The sequence below is a fragment of the Vipera ursinii genome (assembly GCF_947247035.1).
Source record: "Vipera ursinii genome assembly, chromosome: Z".
Taxonomy (NCBI): Eukaryota; Metazoa; Chordata; class Lepidosauria; order Squamata; family Viperidae; genus Vipera; species Vipera ursinii.
This window is the reverse complement of record NC_139517.1, coordinates 70,985,178-70,998,305: the sequence shown is the minus strand read 5'-3', so window position 1 is coordinate 70,998,305 and position 13,128 is coordinate 70,985,178. Positions and strand designations below refer to the sequence as shown.

General features: G+C 39.5%; 1 protein-coding gene across 1 annotated transcript in view; it reads left to right on the top strand.

Annotated features, from left to right (window-relative positions):
• BBS9 (Bardet-Biedl syndrome 9) overlaps positions 1–13,128 on the top strand; it is a 221,044-nt gene that overhangs the window by 103,925 nt on the left and 103,991 nt on the right. Inside the window, exon 19 of the mRNA XM_083376344.1 lies at positions 8,985–9,167. Coding sequence (XP_083232470.1) covers positions 8,985–9,167 — 183 coding nt within the window. The remainder of the gene's footprint in view (positions 1–8,984; positions 9,168–13,128) is intronic.

Below are 13,128 nucleotides of genomic sequence, written 5' to 3'. Positions count from 1 at the left end.
TGGGATCTCATTCTTTTTCCATTTTTGCGCAAATGATATTCTAGCTGCTGTGATAATATGGATCGTTAAGTATAGCACATCTTTAGGATATTTCTCTTTCGTGATTCCCAACAAGAAAAGTTCTGGACTAAACTCCAGATCTTGTTTCAAAATTTCTTTCAGCCAAATCCAAATCATTCTCCAAAATTTTTGTGTTTTACTGCAAGACCACCACGTGTGGAAGTATGTGCCTATCTCTTCAGAACACTTCCAACATTTGGGAGATGCTGTTGTGTACATTTTTGCTAAGCGGGCTGGGGGAAGATGCCATCGGTAAAACATTTTAAATAAATTTTCTTTATACGATGAGGCCAGTGTTATCCTTTTATTCCTATCCCAAATTGTTTGCCAAGTATCTAGGTCGATGTTATGTCCTAAATTGTTAGCCCAGGTCAACATGGGGTCTTTCACTTGCTCTTCAAACAGCTTATATCCCAAAAGTAATTTATAAAAATTCCTTATTTGTTTAGAGTCCGGTCCCAATAATATTTTGTCCAATGCTGTTTCAGAGGTATATATCCCCCATTCATTTTTATCCTTCCTAAATCTCGATTGGATTTGTAAGTAGGCCCACCAATCGAGTTTTATACCTTGTAATTCTAGTTCATTCCTAAGTTTCAATTCCCCCTCCTCATTCAGAATATCCTTGTATGAGATTATGTTACCCAAATCAAACAGATTTGGGTAAACTATCGCTTCAAGGGTGGATAGCCAGACCGGTATTTTGGTGTAATTGTGAGATCTAATTTTTTTCCAAGTATTGAGTAGCGCTTGCCTGATCCGGTGTCTTTGAAAATGCGAGAAAAGACCTTGTTTCTCCGTCCATAGGAAAGCATGCCAGCCATATTGCAAATCGTGACCCTCTAAAGTTAATAGTCTTCTATTTCTCAAGATTACCCATTCTCTAATCCAGCTCAGGGCCGCGGCGTGGTAATATAATTCCCAGTCTGGCAATCCAAAACCCCCATTTTCCTTCGTGTCTTGTAAATATTTCAATTTAATTCTTGGTTTTTTCCCCTGCCAAATAAAATTTAGTGATAATTTATCCAAATTTCGAAAAAATTTAGAGTCGAGTTGAATTGGGATATTCTGAAACAGAAACAGGATTTTAGGCAGAATATTCATCTTAATGACAGCAATTCTTCCCAATAATGAGAGTTTTAGGTTTCCCCATCTTTCCAGGTCACCTTTTATTTGGTTCACTACATTATCATAATTATCCTTTTTGAGTGAAGTGCATCTAGCCGTAATGTTAATCCCTAGATATTTTATTTTCTTGACTATTTCTATATCCGTGATTTCGGCCAGATTACCTTTTTGTTTATTGGTCATATTTTTAACAATCATCTTGGTCTTATTTCTATTTATTCGCAGTCCGGCAACCTCACCATATTTAGATAATTCTTCCAATAGCTTTGGTCCCGTCTGACATGGATCCTCCATAATAAAAACTAGATCGTCCGCGAAAGCTTGCAATTTAAAGGTTTCCTTTTTAATGGTTAATCCTTTTATCTTTGGGTCATTTCTTATAGTTCTCGTTAATACTTCAAGAGTCAATATAAACAGCAACGGTGATAAGGGGCAGCCTTGCCGTGTTCCCTTTTGAATTTGAAACTTGCTAGATGCTTCCCCATTAATAATTATTTTTGCTTCCTGATTGTCATAAATTGCCCTAATTATATTTATAAATTTTTCTCCCATATTCATAAAGCTAAGCTGTTGGCACAAAAAAGACCATTTAACATTGTCAAATGCCTTTTGGGCGTCTAAGAAAAGTAATGCCATCTGTTGTTCGCTATGTAACTCATAGTACTCCAATGTATCTAATATTATTCTAATGTTGTGCTTAGTGTGTCTCTTAGCGAGAAAACCATTTTGATCTGCGTGTATGAAATCATTCAGAAATCGTTTCAATCGTTCCGCTATAATTGATGTAAATATCTTGTAGTCCGAGTTAAGAAGTGATATGGGTCTGTAATTTTGGATTAATGTATGGTCTGTGTTATCTTTCGGAATAAGGGTTATGTTTGCCTCTAGCCAAGATTTAGGCGTCCTTGCGCCTTCTAATACTGCGTTAAATACCTCCACTAGGGGTTGAGCTAGGATATTTTGTAATTCTTTATAAATCTCTGATGGAAGACCGTCGGGTCCCGATGCTTTATTATTCTTTTGTGCATTAATAGCTTTTATCACCTCAGATAGTCGAATTTCCTCGTTTAACATATTTCTGGTATCTTCTGTGACCTTAGGTAGTTTGGCTCTTTGAAAATATTCCTCCATTTTCTCCACACTTGCCTGGCTATCTTCTTTATATAAACGTTCATAAAATTCCTGGGCTATAATTTTTTTTTTTTCCTCCTGGTGGAATATTCTCCCTTCCTCATCTCGTAGTTCGTGAATCCAGTTTTTCCCCTTTTGTTTTCCCAATTTGTATGCGAGCCACCGGCCCGGTTTATTTGCATTTTCAAAAAAATTTTGTTTCGTGTTTCTCAATTGTTGTGCCAATTTCTCTTTGTCTAGGATGTTAAGTTTGTGTTTAATCAGATCCATAGATTGCTTGATATTCTCTTTTTGTGGATCTTGTTGGAGTGTAACTTCTAAGCTCTTATATTCCTCTTCTAATCTTTCCCGTTGTTGTCTTTTCCCCTTATTTTTATATACCATATATGCCCTCGCTACCCCTCTCATCATTGCCTTAGCTGTATCCCAATTGTTTTGTACTGAGGTGTCTATAGCTTTATTTTCCTTAAAGAAAAAACTTAGTTCTCTCTCCATCTTAGATTTGAATTCGTCTTCTTTTAAAATTGCTCTTTGAAGCGTCCATCTGGATATTTTTTTGGAACCTTTCCAGATAAGTTTAATAGGATTGTGATCTGCCCAAGTACCTGTCGCTATATGTACCTCGTCTATTTCTGAACTAATTTACTTTCGTCATCCATACCATGTCTATTCTAGACCATGAGTTATGTCGGTTGGAGTAATATGTATATTGTCTAGCCTTACGATTTCTTTCCCTCCAGACATCTTGGATATTTAGTTCCTCAGCCAAGTTAAGAAAAGATCTCGGTAGAGTTCTTCTCTTCTTTTTCCTAAGCGTCTTTCCCATATAATCCAAATTTATATCTAGGATAGCATTAAAATCTCCTATTAAACAAATCTCCTCATAATCAATGCTACATATCTTATTGTGAAGTGTTTTGAAAAATTGTTCTTGGTTATGGTTTGGGGCATATATCTCTACCATCATGACCTTCCTGTGATTTATTATAACCTCGACTATCAGTATTCTACCCTCTTTATCGTTATAAATTTGTTTTGCAGTCAATTTTGGGTTTACATATAGTGCCACTCCTCTCTTTTTCTTGTGTCGGTCTAAGGAAACGAATAGGTTCCCTATTCTTGGTTGTACTAACAAATATTTTTGTTGTTCCTTTATATGGACTTCTTGTATTGCCACGATATCCAATTGTTGGTGAATAAGCCTATTAAAAAATTTCCGCCTTTTCACTGGCGAATTCAATCCATTAATATTCACAGACATAATACTACACTCACCTCCCTTCATCTTACTTATTTCTGGTTTTTGTGGATCTCGTGATTCGGGGCTCTCTCTCTTCCTTGTCTCTAGTTCCATGTTTCTCTGTTAACTCACCGGATTTGTTCCTTCTATCCTCTGTAGCTAAGATCTTCCCATCCATTGCCACACGTATTGTATCTCTTTCTCTTACCTCCCTTCCATCTTGATCTTCTAAATCTACTTCCTCTTGGCTATGGAAGTGGCGTTTGTAAAAATCTTCTGCCTTCTCTATCGTGTCCAGTCTATGCCTTCTATCCTGCCACGTAACTAGAATACCCTCTGGAGTTAGCCATCTAAAGTTTACATTTTCTCTTATTAGTTTGGATGTTAAGAATTGATAGCCGCGTCTCAGATCCCTCATCCTTTTAGGTATCTGTTTAAGGATGGTGATTGGTTGGCCCCGAAATTCTAATGGTTCCTCTCTAGATCTATGCAGAAGCTCATCCCGAATTGATTTTTTAACTAACCTTACATGTACTTCTTTTGGGAGGTTGTGCCTTCTCGCATAATTAGTTTGGACCCTGTATGTTTCATCAATTTCCGCCAGCAGTGTCTTTTAATTTCTTGGCTACAGTCCCCATCTGCAGTGATCTTAGTGCCGAGGAAAATAAAATCTGTCACTACCTCCATTTCTTCCCCATCTATTTGCCAGGAATTGAGAGGGCCGGATGCCATGATCTTGGTTTTCTTAAGTTCTTTCTATAATCTCTTTATTTTCCATGATGACCAAGAATCCAAATCCCCCCCCCTCTGGAAATAGCTTTGAGCTCAGAGTTAAATAGATACTTATAATCCAGAGAATTCAAAAAAGTTCTTTTTTTTTGTTCCCTAAGGTTTGTAGGTCTCACTTTATCTGCAGCCCAGATTGTTTTCTTTTTTGTTATAGCTGTTCTCTATTATTAAAGTTTTGAAGGTCACAGGTAGAGATTATTTTTTTCCAGATTTTACCAAGTCTTACATGAAAGCCATAGCTGTCATAGTCTTTATCCACCAGTAGATGTCAGCACTGGGTTATTTTTCAGATTTTGGTCCTCCATAAAAGGTTTAATTTGCTGCTTCCATTAGCAAAAGGGTGGGGCAAAAATCCCCCTCCTTCACTTTTGAAGGTTTTTTTGCTTCTTGGGTTTTTTTCCCCCCTTCAGGAAAGTTAATAGACAGGATAGAGAAAATTGATGTTCTTACCCAGATTCAAACATGCTGTTTACCATCAGCTTAAAATAGTGCTTTTGACTTCGGTTGCTTACAGCTTGGGCTAGACCACAGGTTGGCAACCCACAACTCTGGAGCTGCATGTGGCTCTTTCAGCCTTCTACTGTGGCTCCCAGTCCTCTGCCATTTGGAGAGAGAGAGAGAGAGAGAGAGAGAGAGAGCGAGAGAGAGGCATTTGCACTTCCCTTCTCTCTCTCTCTCTCCCCCTCTCCCTCCAATCTTCTGCTCACCTGGCCAGCAGGTGCCCCGCCCCCTGGGAGAAGCACAGGCAGGAAGTCCCTTTCCCAGGTTGGCCCTGTCCAAGGTGCACATGGCCAGGGAGCTGCGCAGGGCAGCCCCGGGATCCCCCCGGGAAGCGGCCCACTGGAGCCTCCGCTGAGCAGGCCAGCCCTCCTGCAAGCTGCGGCCCCGAGGGAGCGCAGCCCCTGTGATACCCAGCCAGCGCAAACATTGGCCCCGCTGGCCGGGGAGGCATGCCGGAGTCCCAGCTGCCTGGAAGGAAGAGGGAGATGCAGCAAGAGCAAGAGAGGAGTGCTGATTTAAAGCCAGCCCAATCAGAATGTCTGCAGTGTGTCAGCTTGTCGGAGAAGAGTGTGAAGTGAGCAGAAGATCGGAGAGAAAGAGAGAGAGAGAGCCTTGGCTGGATTCTCATCCCAACCCCCAAACTCATATGTGAGTGGATTTTTTTGGGGGGAGGGATCAAAAGGATCCCAGATTCGAGACAGGAAGAGAGTTTTGGGAGGGAATGGAAGGAGGTGTGTGAGCCCACACAGCCTGGGACTCAACAGACATACCCAGGCCAAATGCAGGGAAGCTCTGAAGCCCTCAGATCCTTCCCAAAACAAAACGAAGGCAATTGATTGGTGGACGATGAACAGATGGAGGTCTGAGGGAAAAAAGGGGATTTTACCCAGGCTGTTTTCACGCGAAAACTCCAGAACTGGCTCTGCTGCTTCTATGCCTCTGTGGGTCCAGTTCCGCTGTGGGAGAAACAAAGTCCCAATAGTTTCTTTCGCTCTTGAAACTTTCCCAGCCTCATCCTGGCTGACCCCGGGAGCCCCAGACAAAGAAACTCAGGGGGAGAGCAAAGCCCCTGAGTGGCAAGAGGGGTTCTGGGATGACCACTGCCCATCCACCTCCACTCCCCAGGGGTCACATCAATAAAAATACCACAATTGATGAAGGTGCAAGCTGAAGGTTGCAAGGACAAACTTTGCAGAATGCTGGAAGAAAGAATGCTATGCCTTCCATAATACTGTGTTGATTCACAGATATCTTTTTTTAAAAAAATAAATAATAATAATAATAATATAATAATAATAATAATAATAATAATAATAATAATAATAATAATAAAACATTGTTTTAAATACATGAGAGAAAGAAAGAAAATTAAAGAAAAAGAAAAGCTTGATTGGTTCAAGCCAAGGCCCATCTTTCTCCTAATTTTCTCCTGCATTTCAATCACTTTTCAAAAAGTTTTATTTGGAGAAATAAAATTTCTCCTTTTCACTTTCCCTTTTTTGCCTTTGTGACCCATAATATACACAAATAAGCAAAATCAGCAGAAGATTCAAGGGGGAAAAGTGCAAAACCCAACAATTTTAGGCAGCATCAACACAAAGAGACATTTTTAAGGAAAGAGCAAAGGACCCCAATGAGGGGCAGCCATTTGCTCCCCATCACTGCCAGAATTCCCTGAAGGAAGAGCTCTCCCCGACTGAAGACTGAACGCTTGGAAACAATTTCTTCCAAGCAGGAACTTTTATTAAGAGTAGGAGATAGCAGGCATAATAGACAGGATCTGAGATTTCCCATGCAACGCAGTAAATTATAGTATCCCCAGGCAGGACCCCACCCCATAGATCGACCGCCCGATGTGGGATAGCCAATCCCCAAGTGTTAAATCTGTTGTGTGAACCGGGAAGATAACATCAGCCCGTCTCCAGCTCATTCAGCGAGGGTTGGCGGCTTCTTCATACCTTTCTCTGAGAGCATAGACATAAACCAGGCACTGAGGTTACATTCCTTACTTCCTTCTTTGTTCTTAACTGACAGTTTAAAAGATAAGAGTTCAGAGAGAGAGATAACGCAGGAAACAGGATACAGACCCCATAAATAAAATAAAGGATTACATTGTAGCGAATGGAGGAAGTGAAAGTAATAGCCCTGCAGGCACATCCCCACTCCCCCTTGGAAGTATGGCAAAACCCAGGAAAGGTGGAATGAAATAGAAATGAAATGAAATAAAATAGGAATGGGTTTTAACACTATTGCATATAAGCAAATAAAATACTGAACTTTTGAGCTATGTAGCAGGGCCTGACAGTTATAGACCATAATTTTTCTTCATAAATTGTAGCAATATTTGATGGATGGTGCCACTACCTGATGAACCATATTCAACAGGTTATTTGCTGAGTCTGTATTCACATGGAGGAAAATATGAAGTGGGGATTTCAGAGCTCTAGCCTGCCCTTAGTACTCTTTATCATCTACATAAAGGATTTATGGGGGACAAAAGAATAAAAGTGATGTTCATAAAATTTGGCTGGCACAAAGCAGGGGAAGGTAGAGTATTAATATTTCAGAAGACAACTTAAGATCTTGATAGGTTTGAAATGCACCCCTCCAATAAAATATTGTTCAGGGAGAGAAATGTAAAGTTCTGAACTTAGGCAGGAAAAGCCAATATCCACCTTAGCAGTAATACTTGCAAGAAGGATCTGGGAGTTTTTGTAGACCACAGATTAAACATTAGCCTGTAATGTGCTATAATGCCAAAAGAACCAATGCAGTTTTGAATTGAATCATCAGCAGCATAAAGATAATCCTCTGTTATATCCATTTATTTTGCAATTGTTAAAAGTTATGACAGCACTGGACAAGGGGAATTTTCAATCAGTCCTTGACCTTGTGGTCATCAAGCATTCTGCTGTCACATGATTGTCATTTGTGATTTTCCTTGTCAGCTTCACACAAGTAAAGTCAATGGGGAAGCTGGTAAGAGGTTATAAGTTGCCCTTGTTCCCTCCACTTTTTCTCCCAATGAGTTTCTAGGTGGCAGGTGGATCATATATTCTGTGGCAGCTGCCTGTACATTTTTGCCCATATGTAACCCCAACCACATGCCTACCTGCATTTGCACCCACTCGTAGCTCCATTTCTGGAGGGTTTCAGTAAAAGATTGGACAGCTTTTTGTCCATGTTGATATGAGGCTTCCTGGACTAAATGACCTCCAAGTCATTTCCAACCCTATGATTCTATTAATTCTGCTTTTAATGCAAATCAACTTACTTTTATATGTTCCCTGTTGCAATTTTTTTTAAAAAATGGACCAATATAATACGAACAATACTGCACAAATTCTCAGCTTTCACATGCAATTGTTTTGTCAATAGTTTTATAAAATATAAGCAAAGATTAATTATGCTATTTATTGTAACATTTGGTTCATGCGGAATCCCTAAATTCACAGCTGACTGAATCCATGGAAGAATTACTTTATACCCTTGATCTGTAAAGCTGAGCTAATTAGTTTTTGAACTGCTTGGAGAATCCCATTTCTACATTTATGTAATATAAATAATAATGTGTTTATAAAAAAGGATCTTTGATTTTTAACTCATTTATTTAGAATATTTCTAATTATGTTTTTCCACAGATATCTGAATATTAAATTAGGACAAAGTATTATGTGAATTTATTTTTTTTAAATATAGCATTGCCATTCAGTATACCTTCAATTTCCACTAGTTGTGTGCCAGTAGTTGTACCATAAACATATGTGTATTAATCATGCCAAGTAATGTGCTGGTTTGCATAAACTAATATATGTTTGTGAGGATATTTGTTTTTTTAAAAACAATGGCATAATAACAACTGGCATTTAAATGGATGCTTATAATTTATTAAAGGCTATTCTATTATATTGTGTACTGAGAATCAGCTTGAATACTATAGTATATATAGAAATTCTACAGATTCTACTCTGTTGATTGCAATGACATGTTAATTGACTGCTATGTAGATTTTAATAAGATGACAAAGACAAGAAGGTTTATGTTTTTAAAAATGAACTAAAGAAAACTAAGTGTTAGTCAAGTGCAGTGTTAGTGTTCAGGAATGCTATCTAACAGATGTTTATAATTTTTGTAGATAATAGCTCTAGCAGATGCAGCTGAAGAAAACCAAGCCATTATGTTCCAGGCATTCACAAAATTAAAAAGTGCCACCCAGCTGGTAATTCTGCTGATTAGTCTATGGCAAAAACTGAGTGTTGACCAAGTGGCTATTCTGGAAGCTACATTTCTGCCATTAACACAGAATACTCAAGAATTGGTAAGAAAGTACTAAATTTATTTTTAAACCACAAAAAGAGTGGTTTTTAATTCAATTTTCTTTCCTGCATGGAATTTTGACTTAATGTTCTATTTAACTCAAGAGTGGCTTTTTTGTTACTGAAGGGCAGTGAGCTGCTTCAGCCAACACATTTGGAGTGCATTATTAAAGAGCAACAAAAACAAATTCAGAACATACTGTTTCTTCCTTTGTATTCACTTTCATTGATATGTAAAGCTTTCATTCCTTTGCAGTGTTTATGCTTAATGGGAAAACCTCTTGATTTCAGGGAACATGTCTATTTTGAAAAGCCAGAGTCACATAGATGAAGAAGCATAAAGAAAGAACTGCAGAAACATGTAGACAAGACTTTTCAATATATAGTATTTTCATCCTACTTTCAGGACTATAGAGCAGGGGTGTCAAACTCAATTTCATTGAGGGCCGCATCAGCATTGCGGTTGTCCTCAGGGGGCTGGGTGGGTATGGCCAGGGTGGGCGTGGCCTACTGGGTGGGCGTGGCTAGAGTGCATATGGCCTACTGGGTGGTCGTGGCCGGCTCTACATCATTCACATCAAGGGTGCCTATGGGGGCCCGGGCAGGAGTGGGACAGATCTGTGGGTCTCTGGCAGAAGGAGGGTCTCTGGGCCAGGGCCAAGGCAGTGGGGGCCGTTCCCTCACTATTTCCAGGATGGCTTCGCAGGCCACATGAAACCACTTCGTGGGCCGGATCTGGCCCCTGGGCCTTGTGTTTGACATGTCTGCTATAGAGAGTTTTTGTTAATCTATAAAAGCATTATTAATTAGCTTACCCACTTTCACTCACATCACTACAAAACTGGCTCGGTACAGCAGCCAAATTAGGAAAGACAGAAACACTCTACAAATAATAGTTCTGTACATTAATTGGGGTCTTCCAATTCTCTGTCCAAGCTTTTGTGTGTGTGTGTGTGATGTCAGCAGTTTTTTATCACCTCAGCTGTCATTTCCTTCATGGTCATTGACTGTTGCTACATAGATAGACCTTACTTAAAATCACAGACATACTGAAAAAAATACCTTTGTGACTGAAGTATGCCTTTACAACCTTTACGGCATCCTTGTCTCTAACTTCTTTGCCATTTTAGTCATAGCATTTGTTGTCCTGTGTCTCACTGTTCCCACCCCCCAGCAAAGAGATTGCTGAAAACATGCAATCTTTTCCTCACCTGCTTTTCTCCACAGTTCAGTGCTTCCCCAAAAGGCACTAATTGCAAGTTAACAAGCTCAGCTTTTTGACCTTAATTAGTAGTTTCCAACGGCTACCTAGAGCTGACAAGACTTTAATCATTTTCACACTTCAACTTTTGATGCTTCCTGAGTTGCTTGTGACCTGGAACTGTGAGTGCACTAGGCAAACAGCTTGCAATAGTATTTTCCTTTCAATGAGTATTTCCAGTTGTATAGTCTCTTTTCCTCCAATGAAAGTAAGTACAAACATTAATTCTCTTCTTACTAATTTTCCCATTGTTAGAATGAGCATGCCAAGGACTGGGGAGTGGGAGAAAAGGAAAGCTAAAGTAAAATCATAAGTACAGTTGCAGTGATGTGATTTTTCTACTTAGCAAGCACACCACATACAAACAAGTTGCCATTCTCAGTTGTAATTTAGTGTCATTTAGTATGATGATTACCAGTAGCTTGTCAAATAAAATTTGCTGCTTGGAGACCATTTTCATTCCTTCAATTCAAAAGATGTAATTATTTGGGATGTAATTGAAGGAACATTTTAGAAAATTGTATGGGAGTTTATTTATTTACAAGACTCCTGCCATATATAATAATTCCAGATGGGTCAAAGTATCATTAAAATGTAGTTAAACATGAAAGTACCTTTCACCAGACCAATATTTTACAACTCAGCTCCATCCTAGCCCAATGCTTGGGACAAGAACCAGTTTTTCATGGCTTTTGAAAAGCTCCTTCAGATCTCAGGTGGGAGGCTGTTCCAAAGACTAGGGTTATCACCAAGAAAATGTAGTGGCTGGGTTGGTCACTGAGAATGCAAATGAGAGAGAGATGTGGAACAGTAGACTTGAAACAAATGCTGTATAGTACATAAACCTTTAAACCAAAGAAAAAGAAAATGAAAAAAACATATATGGAAAATATAAGATTGCAGATATTAACTAAGTAATTAGGAAATTTTTAAAACAGTGATTGTGGTTTAACAGAACAACAGAGTTGGAAGGGACCTTGGAGGTATTCTAGTCCAACGCTCTGCTCAAGCAGGAAACCCTATACCATTTCAGAGAAGTAGCTGTCCAATCTCTTCTTAAAAGCCTCCAGTGATGGGGCACCCACAACTTCTGAAGGCAACTGAATGAATGAACCTTTATTGTCAAAGTACAACCATGTATACATTGAGATTGGCTGAGCCTCCCTTTGTGCCCCCCCAACTCACAGTGACAACAAACCCACCAAATTGTTACACTATGTGAGCTAATTGCACAACATGCAGAATGGTGTTGAAAGCCGAGCTATAATCAATGAAAATCATCCTGACATAGCTTCCAGATAGCTTGCTACAGACTGTAGAGCAGTAGCTATGGCATCATCTGTCGACCTGTTCCCCCTGTAGGCAAATTGATGTTTGTCGAAGTCCAGTGGGAGGCATGTCCTAAGATGTTGGAGAACCAGTCTTTCGAAGCATTTCATCACTACAGATGTTAATGCAACAGGTCTGTAGTCACTCAGGCACTCGACTGCTGTTTTCTTCGGGACTGGGACAATGGTAGCTGCTTTCAAGCACGATGGTACACAGGCCATTTGCAAGGAGATGTTAAAGATCCTTGTCAGGACCCCTGCTAATTGGTCGGCACACTGATTTCACTGATTAATTGTTCTCACTGTTAGGAAATTTCTCCTTAGTTCTAGATTGCATCTCTCCTTGATTACTTTCAATCCATTGTTTCTTGTCTTGCTTTCAGGTGCTTTGGAAAATAGGTTGATCCCCTCTTCTTTTGGCAGCCCCTCAAATATTGGAAGGGACGCGGTGGCTCAGTGGGTTAGGACGCTGAGCCTGTCGATCAGAAGGTCGGCAGTTTGGCGGGTCGAATCCCAAGTGCCGTGTAACAGAGTGAGCGCCTGTTACTCGTCCCAGCTTCTGCCAACCTAGCAGTTCGAAAGCACATAAAAATGCAAGTAGAAAAATAGGGACCACTACAGTGGGAAGGTAACAGCATTCCGTGTGCCTTTGGCGTCTAGTCATGCCGGCCACATGACCACGGAGATGTCCTTGGACAAGCATTGGCTCTTCGGCTTTGAAACGGAGATGAGCACCGGCCCCTAGAGTTGGAAACGACTAGCACGCATGTGCAGGGGAACCTTTACCTTTTACAAATATTGGAACACTGCTCTCATGTCACCCCTAGTCCTTCTTTTCATTAAAGTAGACATACACAATTCCAGCAACTGTTCTTCATATGTTTTAGCCTCCAGTCCCCTAGTTTTAACTCTCTTGTTTCTCTTTCTCAAAAATACCCAGGGATTCCCAAATTTGCACCTTGTTTAAGGAACTGATTTATGACTTTTTAAAACATGTGAAGATTTATCTGAATCTGAAAGTTGGAAGAATATTATTCTCCTTTTGGAAACGGAAAGTTAAAAATAATGATTTCCATAAGTACAAAGGATTAGTTTTACTAAGAGTTCCTAAAAAGGAGTTTGGCAGAAATGTGATTGAAAAAGTATGAAATGTGAGAAAGAACAAAATTTAGGAAGAGCAGAGTGAAAAATGCATAGATATGAGAAAGTTTTTGTACATTTTTTATTTATAGAAAGCACCTTATATTGTTAACATCCAATTAAGGAATGTTTTCTATAAATATGGAATGAAGATTAGTTGCTGAATACAACCACAGCAGTATATGATGGAAATAATTAAGTGATAATGGAATGGTTCAACTTTGAGAAATACAT